Source organism: Oncorhynchus mykiss, chromosome 2, assembly GCF_013265735.2.
Source record: "Oncorhynchus mykiss isolate Arlee chromosome 2, USDA_OmykA_1.1, whole genome shotgun sequence".
Classification (NCBI taxonomy): Eukaryota; Metazoa; Chordata; class Actinopteri; order Salmoniformes; family Salmonidae; genus Oncorhynchus; species Oncorhynchus mykiss.
Window position 1 is genome coordinate 11811465 of NC_048566.1, and position 22467 is coordinate 11833931.

The 22467-nt window shown below is 39.7% G+C and overlaps 1 protein-coding gene across 6 annotated transcripts in view; it reads right to left on the bottom strand.

Moving 5' to 3' along the window:
* The window catches only part of LOC110513475 (vacuolar protein sorting-associated protein 13B), an 818772-nt gene that overhangs the window by 339526 nt on the left and 456779 nt on the right, over positions 1-22467 (bottom strand). For all 6 annotated transcript variants that reach the window (XM_036938036.1, XM_036938048.1, XM_036938043.1 and 3 more), the window contains exon 24: positions 19506-19726. In XM_036938036.1, the coding sequence (XP_036793931.1) occupies positions 19506-19726 (221 nt within the window). The remainder of the gene's footprint in view (positions 1-19505; positions 19727-22467) is intronic.

The window sequence follows — 22467 nt, forward strand, 5'->3', positions numbered from 1 at the left end:
CTATAGTAGAACACTATAAACGGAACAGTAGAACACTATAAAGGGAATAGTAGAACACTATAAAGGGAATAGTAGAACACTATAAAGGGAATAGCAGAACACTATAAAGGGAACAGTAGAACACTATAAAGGGAATAGTAGAACACTATAAAGGGAATAGCAGAACACTATAAAGGGAATAGTAGAACACTATAAAGGGAACAGCAGAACACTATAAAGGGAAGAGTAGAACACTATAAAGGGAATAGTAGAACACTATAAAGGGAATAGTAGAACACTATAAAGGGAATAGTAGAACACTATAAAGGGAATAGTAGAACACTATAAAGGGAACAGTAGAACACTATAAAGGGAATAGTAGAACACTATAAAGGGAATAGCAGAACACTATAAAGGGAATAGTAGAACACTATAAAGGGAATAGTAGAACACTATAAAGGGAATAGTAGAACACTATAAAGGGAATAGTAGAACACTATAAAGGGAATAGCAGAACACTATAAAGGGAATAGTAGAACACTATAAAGGGAATAGCAGAACACTATAAAGGGAATAGTAGAACACTATAAAGGGAATAGTAGAACACTATAAAGGGAATAGCAGAACACTATAAAGGGAATAGTAGAACACTATAAAGGGAATAGCAGAACACTATAAAGGGAATAGTAGAACACTATAAAGGGAATAGTAGAACACTATAAAGGGAATAGTAGAACACTATAAAGGGAATAGTAGAACACTATAAAGGGAATAGTAGAACACTATAAAGGGAATAGTAGAACACTATAAAGGGAATAGCAGAACACTATAAAGGGAATAGTAGAACACTATAGTAGAACACTATAAAGGGATTAGTAGAACACTATAAAGGGAATAGTAGAACACTATAAAGGGAACAGTAGAACACTATAAAGGGAATAGTAGAACACTATAAAGGGAATAGCAGAACACTATAAAGGGAATAGTAGAACACTATAAAGGGAATAGTAGAACACTATAAAGGGAATAGTAGAACACTATAAAGGGAATAGTAGAACACTATAAAGGGAACAGCAGAACACTATAAAGGGAATAGTAGAACACTATAAAGGGAATAGCAGAACACTATAAAGGGAATAGTAGAACACTATAAAGGGAACAGTAGAACACTATAAAGGGAATAGTAGAACACTATAAAGGGAATAGTAGAACACTATAAAGGGAATAGCAGAACACTATAAAGGGAATAGTAGAACACTATAAAGGGAATAGCAGAACACTATAAAGGGAATAGTAGAACACTATAGTAGAACACTATAAAGGGAATAGTAGAACACTATAAAGGGAATAGTAGAACACTATAAAGGGAATAGCAGAACACTATAAAGGGAATAGCAGAACACTATAAAGGGAACAGTAGAACACTATAAAGGGAATAGTAGAACACTATAAAGGGAATAGTAGAACACTATAAAGGGAATAGTAGAAATAGCTAGAACACTATAAAGGGAATAGTAGAACACTATAAAGGGAATAGCAGAACACTATAAAGGGAATAGTAGAACACTATAGTCAGAACACTATAAAGGGAATAGTAGAACACTATAAAGGGAATAGTAGAACACTATAAAGGGAATAGCAGAACACTATAAAGGGAATAGCAGACACTATAAAGGGAACAGTAGAAAACTATAAAGGGAATAGTAGAACACTATAAAGGGAATAGCGAACACTATAAAGGAATAGTAGAAACCACTATAAAGGGAATAGTAAGAACCACTATAAAGGGAACAGTAGAACACTATAAAGGGAATAGTAGAAACACTATAAAGGGAATAGTCGAACACTATAAAGGGAATAGTAGAACACTATAAAGGGAATAGTAGAACACTATAAAGGGAATAGCAGAACACTATAAAGGGAATAGCAGAACACTATAAAGGGAATAGCAGAACACTATAAAGGGAATAGCAGAACACTATAAAGGGAATAGCAGAACACTATAAAGGGAATAGCAGAACACTATAAAGGGAATAGCAGAACACTATAAAGGGAATAGTAGAACACTATAAAGGGAATAGTAGAACACTATAAAGGGAATAGCAGAACACTATAAAGGGAATAGTAGAACACTATAAAGGGAATAGCAGAACACTATAAAGGGAATAGCAGAACACTATAAAGGGAATAGCAGAACACTATAAAGGGAATAGTAGAACACTATAAAGGGAATAGTAGAACACTATAAAGGGAATAGTAGAACACTATAAAGGGAATAGTAGAACACTATAAAGGGAATAGTAGAACACTATAAAGGGAATAGTAGAACACTATAAAGGGAATAGTAGAACACTATAAAGGGAATAGTAGAACACTATAAAGGGAATAGCAGAACACTATAAAGGGAATAGTAGAACACTATAAAGGGAATAGCAGAACACTATAAAGGGAATAGCAGAACACTATAAAGGGAATAGCAGAACACTATAAAGGGAATAGTAGAACACTATAAAGGGAATAGCAGAACACTATAAAGGGAATAGTAGAACACTATAGTAGAACACTATAAAGGGAATAGTAGAACACTATAAAGGGAATAGCAGAACACTATAAAGGGAATAGCAGAACACTATAAAGGGAATAGCAGAACACTATAAAGGGAATAGTAGAACACTATAAAGGGAATAGCAGAACACTATAAAGGGAATAGTAGAACACTATAGTAGAACACTATAAAGGGAATAGTAGAACACTATAAAGGGAATAGTAGAACACTATAAAGGGAATAGCAGAACACTATAAAGGGAATAGCAGAACACTATAAAGGGAATAGCAGAACACTATAGTAGAACACTATAAAGGGAATAGCAGAACACTATAAAGGGAATAGTAGAACACTATAAAGGGAATAGTAGAACACTATAAAGGGAATAGTAGAACACTATAAAGGGAATAGTAGAACACTATAAAGGGAATAGTAGAACACTATAAAGGGAATAGTAGAACACTATAAAGGGAATAGTAGAACACTATAAAGGGAATAGTAGAACACTATAAAGGGAATAGCAGAACACTATAAAGGGAATAGTAGAACACTATAAAGGGAATAGCAGAACACTATAAAGGGAATAGTAGAACACTATAAAGGGAATAGTAGAACACTATAAAGGGAATAGTAGAACACTATAAAGGGAATAGTAGAACACTATAAAGGGAATAGCAGAACACTATAAAGGGAATAGTAGAACACTATAGTAGAACACTATAAAGGGAATAGTAGAACACTATAAAGGGAATAGCAGAACACTATAAAGGGAATAGCAGAACACTATAAAGGGAATAGTAGAACACTATAAAGGGAATAGCAGAACACTATAAAGGGAATAGCAGAACACTATAAAGGGAATAGCAGAACACTATAAAGGGAATAGCAGAACACTATAAAGGGAATAGCAGAACACTATAAAGGGAATAGCAGAACACTATAAAGGGAATAGCAGAACACTATAAAGGGAATAGTAGAACACTATAAAGGGAATAGCAGAACACTATAAAGGGAATAGTAGAACACTATAAAGGGAACAGTAGAACACTATAAAGGGAATAGTGGAACACTATAAAGGGAATAGCAGAACACTATAAAGGGAATAGCAGAACACTATAAAGGGAATAGTAGAACACTATAAAGGGAATAGCAGAACACTATAAAGGGAATAGTAGAACACTATAAAGGGAATAGCAGAACACTATAAAGGGAATAGCAGAACACTATAAAGGGAATAGCAGAACACTATAAAGGGAATAGTAGAACACTATAGTAGAACACTATAAAGGGAATAGTAGAACACTATAAAGGGAATAGCAGAACACTATAAAGGGAATAGCAGAACACTATAAAGGGAATAGCAGAACACTATAAAGGGAATAGTAGAACACTATAGTAGAACACTATAAAGGGAATAGTAGAACACTATAAAGGGAATAGCAGAACACTATAAAGGGAATAGCAGAACACTATAAAGGGAATAGTAGAACACTATAAAGGGAATAGCAGAACACTATAAAGGGAATAGCAGAACACTATAAAGGGAATAGCAGAACACTATAAAGGGAATAGCAGAACACTATAAAGGGAATAGCAGAACACTATAAAGGGAATAGTAGAACACTATAAAGGGAATAGCAGAACACTATAAAGGGAATAGTAGAACACTATAAAGGGAATAGTAGAACACTATAAAGGGAACAGTAGAACACTATAAAGGGAATAGTAGAACACTATAAAGGGAATAGCAGAACACTATAAAGGGAATAGTAGAACACTATAAAGGGAATAGTAGAACACTATAAAGGGAACAGTAGAACACTATAAAGGGAATAGCAGAACACTATAAAGGGAATAGTAGAACACTATAAAGGGAATAGTAGAACACTATAAAGGGAATAGTAGAACACTATAAAGGGAATAGCAGAACACTATAAAGGGAATAGTATAACACTATAAAGGGAATAGCAGAACACTATAAAGGGAATAGTAGAACACTATAAAGGGAACAGTAGAACACTATAAAGGGAATAGCAGAACACTATAAAGGGAATAGTAGAACACTATAAAGGGAATAGTAGAACACTATAAAGGGAATAGTAGAACACTATAAAGGGAATAGCAGAACACTATAAAGGGAATAGTAGAACACTATAAAGGGAATAGCAGAACACTATAAAGGGAATAGTAGAACACTATAAAGGGAACAGTAGAACACTATAAAGGGAATAGTAGAACACTATAAAGGGAATAGCAGAACACTATAAAGGGAATAGCAGAACACTATAAAGGGAATAGTAGAACACTATAAAGGGAATAGCAGAACACTATAAAGGGAATAGTAGAACACTATAGTAGAACACTATAAAGGGAATAGTAGAACACTATAAAGGGAATAGCAGAACACTATAAAGGGAATAGCAGAACACTATAAAGGGAATAGTAGAACACTATAAAGGGAATAGCAGAACACTATAAAGGGAATAGCAGAACACTATAAAGGGAATAGCAGAACACTATAAAGGGAATAGCAGAACACTATAAAGGGAATAGCAGAACACTATAAAGGGAATAGCAGAACACTATAAAGGGAATAGTAGAACACTATAAAGGGAATAGCAGAACACTATAAAGGGAATAGTAGAACACTATAAAGGGAATAGTAGAACACTATAAAGGGAACAGTAGAACACTATAAAGGGAATAGTGGAACACTATAAAGGGAATAGCAGAACACTATAAAGGGAATAGCAGAACACTATAAAGGGAATAGTAGAACACTATAAAGGGAATAGCAGAACACTATAAAGGGAATAGTAGAACACTATAAAGGGAATAGCAGAACACTATAAAGGGAATAGCAGAACACTATAAAGGGAATAGCAGAACACTATAAAGGGAATAGTAGAACACTATAGTAGAACACTATAAAGGGAATAGTAGAACACTATAAAGGGAATAGCAGAACACTATAAAGGGAATAGCAGAACACTATAAAGGGAATAGCAGAACACTATAAAGGGAATAGTAGAACACTATAGTAGAACACTATAAAGGGAATAGTAGAACACTATAAAGGGAATAGCAGAACACTATAAAGGGAATAGCAGAACACTATAAAGGGAATAGTAGAACACTATAAAGGGAATAGCAGAACACTATAAAGGGAATAGCAGAACACTATAAAGGGAATAGCAGAACACTATAAAGGGAATAGCAGAACACTATAAAGGGAATAGCAGAACACTAAAAAGGGAATAGTAGAACACTATAAAGGGAATAGCAGAACACTATAAAGGGAATAGTAGAACACTATAAAGGGAATAGCAGAACACTATAAAGGGAATAGCAGAACACTATAAAGGGAATAGCAGAACACTATAAAGGGAATAGCAGAACACTATAAAGGGAATAGCAGAACACTATAAAGGGAATAGCAGAACACTATAAAGGGAATAGCAGAACACTATAAAGGGAATAGTAGAACACTATAAAGGGAATAGCAGAACACTATAAAGGGAATAGTAGAACACTATAGTAGAACACTATAAAGGGAATAGTAGAACACTATAAAGGGAATAGCAGAACACTATAACGGGAATAGCAGAACACTATAAAGGGAATAGTAGAACACTATAAAGGGAATAGCAGAACACTATAAAGGGAATAGCAGAACACTATAAAGGGAATAGCAGAACACTATAAAGGGAATAGCAGAACACTATAAAGGGAATAGCAGAACACTATAAAGGGAATAGCAGAACACTATAAAGGGAATAGTAGAACACTATAAAGGGAATAGCAGAACACTATAAAGGGAATAGTAGAACACTATAAAGGGAATAGTAGAACACTATAAAGGGAACAGTAGAACACTATAAAGGGAATAGTGGAACACTATAAAGGGAATAGCAGAACACTATAAAGGGAATAGCAGAACACTATAAAGGGAATAGTAGAACACTATAAAGGGAATAGCAGAACACTATAAAGGGAATAGTAGAACACTATAAAGGGAATAGCAGAACACTATAAAGGGAATAGCAGAACACTATAAAGGGAATAGCAGAACACTATAAAGGGAATAGTAGAACACTATAGTAGAACACTATAAAGGGAATAGTAGAACACTATAAAGGGAATAGCAGAACACTATAAAGGGAATAGCAGAACACTATAAAGGGAATAGCAGAACACTATAAAGGGAATAGTAGAACACTATAGTAGAACACTATAAAGGGAATAGTAGAACACTATAAAGGGAATAGCAGAACACTATAAAGGGAATAGCAGAACACTATAAAGGGAATAGTAGAACACTATAAAGGGAATAGCAGAACACTATAAAGGGAATAGTAGAACACTATAAAGGGAATAGTAGAACACTATAAAGGGAACAGTAGAACACTATAAAGGGAATAGTAGAACACTATAAAGGGAATAGCAGAACACTATAAAGGGAATAGTAGAACACTATAAAGGGAATAGTAGAACACTATAAAGGGAACAGTAGAACACTATAAAGGGAATAGCAGAACACTATAAAGGGAATAGTAGAACACTATAAAGGGAATAGTAGAACACTATAAAGGGAATAGTAGAACACTATAAAGGGAATAGTAGAACACTATAAAGGGAATAGCAGAACACTATAAAGGGAATAGTAGAACACTATAAAGGGAATAGCAGAACACTATAAAGGGAATAGTAGAACACTATAAAGGGAACAGTAGAACACTATAAAGGGAATAGCAGAACACTATAAAGGGAATAGTAGAACACAATAAAGGGAATAGTAGAACACTATAAAGGGAATAGTAGAACACTATAAAGGGAATAGCAGAACACTATAAAGGGAATAGTAGAACACTATAAAGGGAATAGTAGAACACTATAAAGGGAATAGCAGAACACTATAAAGGGAATAGTAGAACACTATAAAGGGAATAGCAGAACACTAAAAAGGGAATAGTAGAACACTATAAAGGGAACAGTAGAACACTATAAAGGGAATAGTAGAACACTATAAAGGGAATAGCAGAACACTATAAAGGGAATAGCAGAACACTATAAAGGGAATAGTAGAACACTATAAAGGGAATAGCAGAACACTATAAAGGGAATAGTAGAACACTATAGTAGAACACTATAAAGGAAATAGTAGAACACTATAAAGGGAATAGCAGAACACTATAAAGGGAATAGCAGAACACTATAAAGGGAATAGTAGAACACTATAAAGGGAATAGCAGAACACTATAAAGGGAATAGCAGAACACTATAAAGGGAATAGCAGAACACTATAAAGGGAATAGCAGAACACTATAAAGGGAATAGCAGAACACTATAAAGGGAATAGCAGAACACTATAAAGGGAATAGCAGAACACTATAAAGGGAATAGTAGAACACTATAAAGGGAATAGTAGAACACTATAAAGGGAACAGTAGAACACTATAAAGGGAATAGTGGAACACTATAAAGGGAATAGCAGAACACTATAAAGGGAATAGCAGAACACTATAAAGGGAATAGTAGAACACTATAAAGGGAATAGCAGAACACTATAAAGGGAATAGTAGAACACTATAAAGGGAATAGCAGAACACTATAAAGGGAATAGCAGAACACTATAAAGGGAATAGCAGAACACTATAAAGGGAATAGTAGAACACTATAGTAGAACACTATAAAGGGAATAGTAGAACACTATAAAGGGAATAGCAGAACACTATAAAGGGAATAGCAGAACACTATAAAGGGAATAGCAGAACACTATGAAGGGAATAGTAGAACACTATAGTAGAACACTATAAAGGGAATAGTAGAACACTATAAAGGGAATAGCAGAACACTATAAAGGGAATAGCAGAACACTATAAAGGGAATAGTAGAACACTATAAAGGGAATAGCAGAACACTATAAAGGGAATAGCAGAACACTATAAAGGGAATAGCAGAACACTATAAAGGGAATAGCAGAACACTATAAAGGGAATAGCAGAACACTATAAAGGGAATAGTAGAACACTATAAAGGGAATAGCAGAACACTATAAAGGGAATAGTAGAACACTATAAAGGGAATAGTAGAACACTATAAAGGGAACAGTAGAACACTATAAAGGGAATAGTAGAACACTATAAAGGGAACAGTAGAACACTATAAAGGGAATAGCAGAACACTATAAAGGGAATAGTAGAACACTATAAAGGGAATAGTAGAACACTATAAAGGGAATAGTAGAACACTATAAAGGGAATAGCAGAACACTATAAAGGGAATAGTAGAACACTATAAAGGGAATAGCAGAACACTATAAAGGGAATAGTAGAACACTATAAAGGGAACAGTAGAACACTATAAAGGGAATAGCAGAACACTATAAAGGGAATAGTAGAACACTATAAAGGGAATAGTAGAACACTATAAAGGGAATAGTAGAACACTATAAAGGGAATAGCAGAACACTATAAAGGGAATAGTAGAACACTATAAAGGGAATAGTAGAACACTATAGTAGAACACTATAAAGGGAATAGTAGAACACTATAAAGGGAATAGCAGAACACTATAAAGGGAATAGCAGAACACTATAAAGGGAATAGCAGAACACTATGAAGGGAATAGTAGAACACTATAGTAGAACACTATAAAGGGAATAGTAGAACACTATAAAGGGAATAGCAGAACACTATAAAGGGAATAGCAGAACACTATAAAGGGAATAGTAGAACACTATAAAGGGAATAGCAGAACACTATAAAGGGAATAGCAGAACACTATAAAGGGAATAGCAGAACACTATAAAGGGAATAGCAGAACACTATAAAGGGAATAGCAGAACACTATAAAGGGAATAGTAGAACACTATAAAGGGAATAGCAGAACACTATAAAGGGAATAGTAGAACACTATAAAGGGAATAGTAGAACACTATAAAGGGAACAGTAGAACACTATAAAGGGAATAGTAGAACACTATAAAGGGAACAGTAGAACACTATAAAGGGAATAGCAGAACACTATAAAGGGAATAGTAGAACACTATAAAGGGAATAGTAGAACACTATAAAGGGAATAGTAGAACACTATAAAGGGAATAGCAGAACACTATAAAGGGAATAGTAGAACACTATAAAGGGAATAGCAGAACACTATAAAGGGAATAGTAGAACACTATAAAGGGAACAGTAGAACACTATAAAGGGAATAGCAGAACACTATAAAGGGAATAGTAGAACACTATAAAGGGAATAGTAGAACACTATAAAGGGAATAGTAGAACACTATAAAGGGAATAGCAGAACACTATAAAGGGAATAGTAGAACACTATAAAGGGAATAGTAGAACACTATAAAGGGAACAGCAGAACACTATAAAGGGAATAGTAGAACAATATAAAGGGAATAGCAGAACACTATAAAGGGAATAGTAGAACACTATAAAGGGAATAGTAGAACACTATAAAGTGAATAGCAGAACACTATAAAGGGAATAGTAGAACACTATAAAGGGAACAGTAGAACACTATAAAGGGAACAGTAGAACACTATAAAGGGAATAGTAGAACACTATAAAGGGAATAGTAGAACACTATAAAGGGAATAGTAGAACACTATAAAGGGAATAGTAGAACACTATAAAGGGAATAGTAGAACACTATAAAGGGAATAGCAGAACACTATAAAGGGAATAGTAGAACACTATAAAGGGAATAGTAGAACACTATAAAGGGAATAGTAGAACACTATAAAGGGAATACCAGAACACTATAAAGGGAATAGTAGAACACTATAAAGGGAATAGTAGAACACTATAAAGGGAATAGCATCACACTATAAAGGGAATAGTAGAACACTATAAAGGGAATAGCAGAACACTATAAAGGGAATAGCAGAACACTATAAAGGGAATAGCAGAACACTATAAAGGGAATAGCAGAACACTATAAAGGGAATAGTAGAACACTATAAAGGGAATAGTAGAACACTATAAAGGGAATAGCAGAACACTATAAAGGGAATAGTAGAACACTATAAAGGGAATAGTAGAACACTATAAAGGGAACAGTAGAACACTATAAAGGGAATAGTAGAACACTATAAAGGGAATAGTAGAACACTATAGTAGAACACTATAAAGGGAACAGTAGAACACTATAAAGGGAATAGTAGAACACTATAAAGGGAATAGTAGAACACTATAAAGGGAATAGCAGAACACTATAAAGGGAATAGTAGAACACTATAAAGGGAACAGCAGAACACTATAAAGGGAATAGTAGAACACTATAAAGGGAATAGTAGAACACTATAAAGGGAATAGTAGAACACTATAAAGGGAATAGTAGAACACTATAAAGGGAATAGTAGAACACGATAAAAGGAATAGTAGAACACTATAAAGGGAACAGTAGAACACTATAAAGGGAATAGTAGAACACTATAAAGGGAATAGCAGAACACTATAAAGGGAATAGTAGAACACTATAAAGGGAATAGCAGAACACTATAAAGGGAATAGTAGAACACTATAAAGGGAATAGTAGAACACTATAAAGGGAATAGTAGAACACTATAAAGGGAACAGCAGAACACTATAAAGGGAATAGTAGAACACTATAAAGGGAATAGTAGAACACTATAAAGGGAATAGTAGAACACTATAAAGGGAATAGTAGAACACTATAGTAGAACACTATAAAGGGAATTGTAGAACACTATAAAGGGAATAGCAGAATACTATAAAGGGAATAGTAGAACACTATAAAGGGAATAGTAGAACACTATAAAGGGAATAGTAGAACACTATAAAGGGAACAGCAGAACACTATAAAGGGAATAGTAGAACACTATAAAGGGAATAGCAGAACACTATAAAGGGAATAGCAGAACACTATAAAGGGAATAGTAGAACACTATAAAGGGAATAGCAGAACACTATAAAGGGAATAGTAGAACACTATAAAGGGAACAGTAGAACACTATAAAGGGAATAGTAGAACACTATAAAGGGAATAGTAGAACACTATAAAGGGAATAGCAGAACACTATAAAGGGAATAGTAGAACACTATAAATGGAAAAGCAGAACACTATAAAGGGAATAGCAGAACACTATAAATGGAAAAGCAGAACACTATAAAGGGAATAGTAGAACACTATAAAGGGAATAGTAGAACACTATAGTAGAACACTATAAAGGGAATAGTAGAACACTATAAAGGGAATAGTAGAACACTATAAAGGGAATAGCAGAACACTATAAAGGGAATAGTAGAACACTATAGTAGAACACTATAAAGGGAATAGTAGAACACTATAAAGGGAATAGTAGAACACTATAAAGGGAATAGTAGAACACTATAAAGGGAATAGTAGAACACTATAGTAGAACACTATAAAGGGAATTGTAGAACACTATAAAGGGAATAGCAGAATACTATAAAGGGAATAGTAGAACACTATAAAGGGAATAGTAGAACACTATAAAGGGAATAGTAGAACACTATAAAGGGAACAGCAGAACACTATAAAGGGAATAGTAGAACACTATAAAGGGAATAGCAGAACACTATAAAGGGAATAGCAGAACACTATAAAGGGAATAGTAGAACACTATAAAGGGAATAGCAGAACACTATAAAGGGAATAGCAGAACACTATAAAGGGAATAGCAGAACACTATAAAGGGAATAGTAGAACACTATAAAGGGAATAGCAGAACACTATAAAGGGAATAGTAGAACACTATAAAGGGAACAGTAGAACACTATAAAGGGAATAGCAGAACACTATAAAGGGAATAGTAGAACACTATAAAGGGAATAGTAGAACACTATAAAGGGAATAGTAGAACACTATAAAGGGAATAGCAGAACACTATAAAGGGAATAGTAGAACACTATAAAGGGAATAGTAGAACACTATAAAGGGAATAGCAGAACACTATAAAGGGAATAGTAGAACACTATAAAGGGAATAGCAGAACACTATAAAGGGAATAGCAGAACACTATAAAGGGAATAGCAGAACACTATAAAGGGAATAGTAGAACACTATAAAGGGAATAGCAGAACACTATAAAGGGAATAGTAGAACACTATAAAGGGAACAGTAGAACACTATAAAGGGAATAGCAGAACACTATAAAGGGAATAGTAGAACACTATAAAGGGAATAGTAGAACACTATAAAGGGAATAGTAGAACACTATAAAGGGAATAGCAGAACACTATAAAGGGAATAGTAGAACACTATAAAGGGAATAGTAGAACACTATAAAGGGAACAGCAGAACACTATAAAGGGAATAGTAGAACAATATAAAGGGAATAGCAGAACACTATAAAGGGAATAGTAGAACACTATAAAGGGAATAGTAGAACACTATAAAGTGAATAGCAGAACACTATAAAGGGAATAGTAGAACACTATAAAGGGAACAGTAGAACACTATAAAGGGAACAGTAGAACACTATAAAGGGAATAGTAGAACACTATAAAGGGAATAGTAGAACACTATAAAGGGAATAGTAGAACACTATAAAGGGAATAGTAGAACACTATAAAGGGAATAGTAGAACACTATAAAGGGAATAGCAGAACACTATAAAGGGAATAGTAGAACACTATAAAGGGAATAGTAGAACACTATAAAGGGAATAGTAGAACACTATAAAGGGAATAGCAGAACACTATAAAGGGAATAGTAGAACACTATAAAGGGAATAGTAGAACACTATAAAGGGAATAGCATCACACTATAAAGGGAATAGCAGAACACTATAAAGGGAATAGCAGAACACTATAAAGGGAATAGCAGAACACTATAAAGGGAATAGCAGAACACTATAAAGGGAATAGTAGAACACTATAAAGGGAATAGTAGAACACTATAAAGGGAATAGCAGAACACTATAAAGGGAATAGTAGAACACTATAAAGGGAATAGTAGAACACTATAAAGGGAACAGTAGAACACTATAAAGGGAATAGTAGAACACTATAAAGGGAATAGTAGAACACTATAGTAGAACACTATAAAGGGAACAGTAGAACACTATAAAGGGAATAGTAGAACACTATAAAGGGAATAGTAGAACACTATAAAGGGAATAGCAGAACACTATAAAGGGAATAGTAGAACACTATAAAGGGAACAGCAGAACACTATAAAGGGAATAGTAGAACACTATAAAGGGAATAGTAGAACACTATAAAGGGAATAGTAGAACACTATAAAGGGAATAGTAGAACACTATAAAGGGAATAGTAGAACACGATAAAAGGAATAGTAGAACACTATAAAGGGAACAGTAGAACACTATAAAGGGAATAGTAGAACACTATAAAGGGAATAGCAGAACACTATAAAGGGAATAGTAGAACACTATAAAGGGAATAGCAGAACACTATAAAGGGAATAGTAGAACACTATAAAGGGAATAGTAGAACACTATAAAGGGAATAGTAGAACACTATAAAGGGAACAGCAGAACACTATAAAGGGAATAGTAGAACACTATAAAGGGAATAGTAGAACACTATAAAGGGAATAGTAGAACACTATAAAGGGAATAGTAGAACACTATAGTAGAACACTATAAAGGGAATTGTAGAACACTATAAAGGGAATAGCAGAATACTATAAAGGGAATAGTAGAACACTATAAAGGGAATAGTAGAACACTATAAAGGGAATAGTAGAACACTATAAAGGGAACAGCAGAACACTATAAAGGGAATAGTAGAACACTATAAAGGGAATAGCAGAACACTATAAAGGGAATAGCAGAACACTATAAAGGGAATAGTAGAACACTATAAAGGGAATAGCAGAACACTATAAAGGGAATAGTAGAACACTATAAAGGGAACAGTAGAACACTATAAAGGGAATAGTAGAACACTATAAAGGGAATAGTAGAACACTATAAAGGGAATAGCAGAACACTATAAAGGGAATAGTAGAACACTATAAATGGAAAAGCAGAACACTATAAAGGGAATAGTAGAACACTATAGTAGAACACTATAAAGGGAATAGTAGAACACTATAAAGGGAATAGTAGAACACTATAAAGGGAATAGCAGAACACTATAAAGGGAATAGTAGAACACTATAGTAGAACACTATAAAGGGAATAGTAGAACACTATAAAGGGAATAGTAGAACACTATAAAGGGAATAGCAGAACACTATAAAGGGAATAGTAGAACACTATAAAGGGAATAGTAGAACACTATAAAGGGAATAGCAGAACACTATAAAGGGAATAGCAGAACACTATAAAGGGAATAGCAGAACACTATAAAGGGAATAGCAGAACACTATAAAGGGAATAGCAGAACACTATAAAGGGAATAGCAGAACACTATAAAGGGAATAGCAGAACACTATAAAGGGAATAGTAGAACACTATAAAGGGAATAGTAGAACACTATAAAGGGAATAGCAGAACACTATAAAGGGAATAGTAGAACACTATAAAGGGAATAGCAGAACACTATAAAGGGAATAGCAGAACACTATAAAGGGAATAGCAGAACACTATAAAGGGAATAGTAGAACACTATAAAGGGAATAGTAGAACACTATAAAGGGAATAGTAGAACACTATAAAGGGAATAGTAGAACACTATAAAGGGAATAGCAGAACACTATAAAGGAAATAGTAGAACACTATAAAGGGAATAGTAGAACACTATAAAGGGAATAGTAGAACACTATAAAGGGAATAGTAGAACACTATAAAGGGAATAGCAGAACACTATAAAGGGAATAGTAGAACACTATAAAGGGAACAGTAGAACACTATAAAGGGAATAGTAGAACACTATAAAGGGAATAGCAGAACACTATAAAGGGAATAGCAGAACACTATAAAGGGAATAGTAGAACACTATAAAGGGAATAGTAGAACACTATAAAGGGAATAGTAGAACACTATAAAGGGAATAGTAGAACACTATAAAGGGAACAGTAGAACACTATAAAGGGAATAGTAGAACACTATAAAGGGAATAGTAGAACACTATAAAGGGAATAGCAGAACACTATAAAGGGAATAGCAGAACACTATAAAGGGAACAGTAGAACACTATAAAGGGAATAGTAGAACACTATAAAGGGAATAGCAGAACACTATAAAGGGAACAGTAGAACACTATAAAGGGAATAGTAGAACACTATAAAGGGAATAGTAGAACACTATAAAGGGAATAGTAGAACACTATAAAGGGAATAGTAGAACACTATAAAGGGAATAGTAGAACACTATAAAGGGAACAGTAGAACACTATAAAGGGAATAGTAGAACACTATAAAGGGAATAGTAGAACACTATAAAGGGAATAGCAGAACACTATAAAGGGAATAGTAGAACACTATAGTAGAACACTATAAAGGGAATAGCAGAACACTATAAAGGGAATAGTAGAACACTATAAAGGGAATAGTAGAACACTATAAAGGGAATAGTAGAACACTATAAAGGGAACAGTAGAACACTATAAAGGGAATAGTAGAACACTATAAAGGGAATAGCAGAACACTATAAAGGGAATAGCAGAACACTATAAAGGGAACAGTAGAACACTATAAAGGGAATAGTAGAACACTATAAAGGGAATAGCAGAACACTATAAAGGGAACAGTAGAACACTATAAAGGGAATAGTAGAACACTATAAAGGGAATAGTAGAACACTATAAAGGGAACAGTAGAACACTATAAAGGGAACAGTAGAACACTATAAAGGGAATAGTAGAACACTATAAAGGGAATAGCAGAACACTATAAAGGGAATAGTAGAACACTATAAAGGGAACAGTAGAACACTATAAAGGGAACAGTAGAACACTATAAAGGGAATAGTAGAACACTATAAAGGGAATAGTAGAACACTATAAAGGGAATAGTAGAACACTATAAAGGGAATAGCAGAACACTATAAAGGGAATAGTAGAACACTATAGTAGAACACTATAAAGGGAATAGCAGAACACTATAAAGGGAATAGTAGAACACTATAAAGGGAATAGCAGAACACTATAAAGGGAATAGTAGAACACTATAAAGGGAACAGTAGAACACTATAAAGGGAATAGCAGAACACTATAAAGGGAATAGTAGAACACTATAAAGGGAATAGCAGAACACTATAAAGGGAATAGTAGAACACTATAGTAGAACACTATAAAGGGAATAGCAGAACACTATAAAGGGAATAGCAGAACACTATAAAGGGAATAGTAGAACACTATAAAGGGAATAGTAGAACACTATAAAGGGAACAGTAGAACACTATAAAGGGAATAGTAGATCTCCTCTCCTCTCCTCTCTTCTCCTCTCCTCTCCTCTCCTCTCCCCTCCTCTCCTCTCCCCTCCTCTCCTCTCCCCTCCCCTCCTCTCCTCTCCTCTCCTCTCCTCTCCTCTCCTCTCCTCTCCTCTCCTCTCCTCTCCCCTCCCCTCCTCTCCTCTCCTCTCCTCCTCTCTCCTCCTCTCCTCTCCTCTCCTCTCCTCTCATCTCTCCCCTCCCCTTCCCTCTCCTCTCCTCTCAGACAGAGCACTTTAATCCAGAGCCCTCCACATGGCTGCTCTCTGTTCTGTTCACTGCAGCTATAACTCAACAGGCAGCACCACCACAACATGTGTCTCAAACAAGAGGAGGGGGGGAGACTGGGAGGTGGGGGGGGGGGGGGGACTTTCCTTTCTACTACAGTCCCAGAGATCAAACCCTGGAGCTCCTCAGATGGGTAGTGAGACATGAGGAGGGTTGGAGGGTTCACCTTGGGTGTTCTGGGGGTTGATGGCACGTGAGGCTGCTGCCAGGAACACACGACAGAGCCGGTGGTCTCTCTCCTCCTCTACGCTCTGTGACGGGAACTGCTGAACACTTGTTCTCTACACTCCCCCTGCCCCCCGTCCCGTCCCATCCCACCCTCACTCTCCCTCTTAACTTCAATCACTCTCTTGACTGTTATTTATAGACTCACTCTCTCTGGTATTTATAGACTCACTCTCTCTATTTCCCCAGTGAACCCTCTCTCTCTCTCTACTAGTGGCATGATGGCTCTCTTCCTCTCCCACCCTCTCTCTCCCTCCCTCCCCCATCTCTCTCTCTCCCCCCTCCCTCCATCCCTCTCTGTGTCGGCTGGGCACTTGGTCTCTCTCTCCCTCCCTCCCGCCCCCGTCTCTCTCTCTCTCGCCCCTCCCTCCATCCCTCTCTGTGTCGGCTGGGGACTTGGTCTCTCTCTCTCGCCCCTCCCTCCATCCCTCTCTGTGTCGGCTGGGCACTTGGTCTCACTCTCCCTCCCTCCCTCCCTCCCCCCCTCCCTCCCCCATCTCTCTCTCTCGCCCCTCCCTCCATCCCTCTCTGTGTCGGCTGGGCACTTGGTCTCTCTCTCCCTCCCTCCCGCCCCCGTCTCTCTCTCTCTCGCCCCTCCCTCCATCCCTCTCTGTGTCGGCTGGGGACTTGGTCTCTCTCTCTCGCCCCTCCCTCCATCCCTCTCTGTGTCGGCTGGGCACTTGGTCTCTCTCTCTCTCGCCCCTCCCTCCATCCCTCTCTGTGTCGGCTGGGGACTTGGTCTCGCTCTCCCTCCCTCCCTCCCCTGTCTCTCTCTCTCTCGCCCCTCCCTCCATCCCTCTCTGTGTCGGCTGGGCACTTGGTCTCTCTCTCTCGCCCCTCCCTCCATCCCTCTCTGTGTCGGCTGGGCACTTGGTCTCTCTCTCTCGCCCCTCCCTCCATCCCTCTCTGTGTCGGCTGGGGACTTGGTCTCTCTCTCAGGCCCATCTCCATCTCTACATCCACTGCCGTAACATTAGTCTAATTAGAGTCGGCCTTCTCTCTCTCTCTCTCTCTCTCTCTCTCTCTCTCTCTCTCTCTGTGTCTCTCTCTCTCTCTCTCTCTCTTTCTCTCTGTCTCTCCCTCTCTCTCTGTGTCTCTCTCTGTCTCAGCAGTGTGAGGTCTCTTCGGTTCTGATTCATGGCAACACTTCACTAAGAGCTGTGGTGAGGCCTAATTGTTATTAGTTTAAACAAACTCCTGTTGAAAATTAGCAGATCATTTCAGACTGTCAGGGGAAGGGAGAGGAGAGTTGGATATCACATCAGATACGCACGGTAGGCAATACACAATGAAGTGGAGTATATTGAATCAGTGGAGAGGTTAGATCCTGTCTGAGGCCTGAGTGGAGGTCACCTCACTACAGGAGGTCACTCACCTGATTCCAGGACATTATGGCAGAATGTGAAGACACATTCAACAGTTAAGACACGTCAGGAAGAGTTTACAGAGAGAGACAGAGACAGGGAGAGACAGACAGAGAGAGATAGAGAGACAGACAGAGAGAGAGACAGAGACAGGGAGAGACAGACAGAGAGAGAGAGACAGAGACAGAGAGAGATAGAGAGAGAGACAGAGAGAGAGACAGAGAGAGAGACAGAGACAGGGAGAGACAGACAGACAGAGATAGAGACAGGGAGAGACAGACAGAGAGACAGACAGAGACAGGGAGAGACAGACAGACAGAGATAGAGACAGGGAGAGACAGACAGAGAGACAGACAGAGACAGGGGGAGACAGAGAGAGAGACAGACAGAGACAGGGGGAGACTTCTCTACTGAAATGCACTGTTCTCTAAGCTTCTCTACTAGTGTGTGTATGTATCTACTAACCTGGGGGTCCTGGGGGTCAGAGTGTGTGTATGTATCTACTAACCTGGGGGTCAGAGTGTGTGTATGTATTTACTAACCTGGGGGTCCTGGGGGGTTAGAGTGTGTGTATGTATCTACTAACCTGGGGGTCCTGGGGGTCAGAGTGTGTGTATGTATCTACTAACCTGGGGGTTAGAGTGCGTGTATGTATTTACTAACCTGGGGGTCCTGGGGGTCCTGGGGGTTAGAGTGTGTGTATGTATCTACTAACCTGGGGGTCCTGGGGGTCGGGGGTCAGAGTGTGTGTATGTATCTACTAACCTGGGGGTTAGAGACCTTGATGTTCAGAGGTTCCAGGTCAACGTGCAGACAGACAATGAAGGCGTGGCGTCCTTCGGGGCCCGCGGCCTGCAGCTTGTGGGAGGTGACGGCCAGGGTGGAGGTACAGCCCATCGGCTCCAGGAGACTCAGAGACCGCTGCTGACCCAACAGGGTGTACACACTGAACTGGCTCAGGGTTATGGTCCACGGGAAGGCATCACCTGGACAGGGCAGGGGGGAGGGAGAGAGACAGGGGGGAGGGAGAGAGACAGGGGGGAGGGAGAGAGACAGGGGGGAAGGGAGAGAGACAGGGGGGAGGTGTAGAGACAGGGGGGAGGTGGAGAGAGACAGGGGGGAAGGGGGAGAGAGACAGGGGGGAAGGGAGAGAGACAGGGGGGAAGGGAGAGAGACAGGGGGGAAGGGAGAGAGACAGGGGGAAGGGGGAGAGAGACAGGGGGGAAGGGAGAGAGACAGGGGGGAAGGGAGAGAGACAGGGGGGAAGGGGGAGAGAGACAGGGGGGGAGGGAGAGAGACAGGGGGGGAGGGAGAGAGACAGGGGGAAGGGAGAGAGACAGGGGGGAAGGGAGAGAGACAGGGGGGAAGGGGGAGAGAGACAGGGGGGAAGGGAGAGAGACAGGGGGGGAGGGAGAGAGACAGGGGGGAAGGGAGAGAGACAGGGGGGAAGGGAGAGAGACAGGGGGAAGGGGGAGAGAGACAGGGGGAAGGGGGAGAGAGACAGGGGGAAGGGAGAGAGACAGGGGGGAAGGGAGAGAGACAGGGGGAAGGGAGAGAGACAGGGGGGAAGGGAGAGAGACAGGGGGGAAGGGAGAGAGACAGGGTTAATACAGGGAGACAGGAAGGACAACAGGGAGCCGGTGCTGACACTTAGGATGAGGCTTCAGGAAGGACGACAGGAAGCAGGTGCTGACACTTAGGATGAGGCTTCAGGAAGGACGACAGGAAGCAGGTGCTGACACTTAGGATGAGGCTTCAGGAAGGACGACAGGAAGCCGGTGCTGACACTTAGGATGAGGCTTCAGGGAGGATGACAGGAAGCAGGTGCTGACACTTAGGATGAGGCTTCAGGAAGGACGACAGGAAGCAGGTGCTGACACTTAGGATGAGGCTTCAGGGAGGACGACAGGAAGCCGGTGCTGACACTTAGGATGAGGCTTCAGGGAGGACAACAGGAAGCCGGTGCTGACACTTAGGATGAGGCTTCAGGAAGGACGACAGGAAGCAGGTGCTGACACTTAGGATGAGGCTTCAGGGAGGACATTTGGCATAGAATCATCACTACTGGAGCCATAGAGGGGTTAGGGTCAGCCAGGCCAGGCAGTAAGGTGGGCCTGCTCCCAGTTGGCAGAGACAGAGACAGGCAGTAAGGTGGGCCTGGTCCTAGTTGGCAGAGACAGAGACAGGCAGCCAGGCCAGGCAGTGAGGTGGGCCTGGTCCTAGTTGGCAGAGACAGAGACAGGCAGCCAGGCTAGGCAGTGAGGTGGGCCTGGTCCTAGTTGGCAGAGACAGAGACAGGCAGCCAGGCCAGGCAGTGAGGTGGGCCTGGTCCTAGTTGGCAGAGACAGAGACAGGCAGCCAGGCCAGGGAGTAAGGTGGGCCTGGTCCTAGTTGGCAGAGACAGAGACAGGCAGCCAAGCCAGGCAGTAAGGTGGGCCTGGTCCTAGTTGGCAGAGACAGGCAGCCAGGCCAGGCAGTAAGGTGGGCCTGGTCCTAGTTGGCAGAGACAGAGACAGGCAGCCAGGCCAGGGAGTAAGGTGGGCCTGGTCCTAGTTGGCAGAGACAGAGACAGGCAGCCAAGCCAGGCAGTAAGGTGGGCCTGGTCCTAGTTGGCAGAGACAGGCAGCCAGGCCAGGCAGTAAGGTGGGCCTGGTCCTAGTTGGCAGAGACAGAGGCAGGCAACCAGCCAGGCCAGGCAGTAAGGTGGGCCTGGTCCCAGTTGGCAGAGACAGACAGGCATCTCCTGATTTAAGGGTGACCACCCTGGTTTCACGGTCCTCAGAGTCTAACATATTACTGTTGGCTGGTAGGGGAGGAGGAGGCGTGGAGAGTCCAACATCTAAACACACACACACACACACACACACACACACACACCTAAACACACACACACACACACACGGCCCGTTTCCCTGAGAAAGAGACACACAAGGAGAGAGCCCGTTTCCCTGAGACAGAGACACACAAGGAGAGAGCCCGTTTCCCTGAGAGAGAGAGACACACAAGGAGAGAGCCCGTTTCCCTGAGAGAGAGAGACACACAAGGAGAGAGCCCGTTTCCCTGAGAGAGAGAGACACACAAGGAGAGAGCCCGTTTCCCTGAGACAGAGACACACAAGGAGAGACCCCGTTTTCCCTGAGAGAGAGACACACAAGGAGAGAGCCCGTTTCCCTGAGAGAGAGACACACAAGGAGAGAGCCCGTTTCCCTGAGAGAGAGAGACACAAGGAGAGAGCCCGTTTCCCTGAGACAGAGAGACACAAGGAGAGAGCCCGTTTCCCTGAGAAAGAGACACACAAGGAGAGAGCCCATTTCCCTGAGACAGAGACACACAAGGAGAGACACACAAGGAGAGAGCCCGTTTCCCTGAGACAGAGACACACAAGGAGAGAGCCCGTTTCCCTGAGAGAGAGAGAGAGAGAGAGAGAGAGACACACACAAGGAGAGAGCCCGTTTCCCTGAGAGAGAGAGAGAGAGAGAGAGAGAGACACACAAGGAGAGAGCCCGTTTCCCCAGGCAACGGCCACGCTACATCTCTACCAGGCAGCCCAGCTAGCTCTGATCCGGGGCATTAACCATGAGAGATGAAGAGCCCTTCAAAGCCAGGGAATGATTTACCAGACCCACGGGTCGTTCCTTTTAACTGTTACACTGACAGACCGCTGATGTAAGTGTTTGTTCTGAGGGGGTTTTGTGTTAATCTGTGTGAGCCCAACTCTGATGTCATT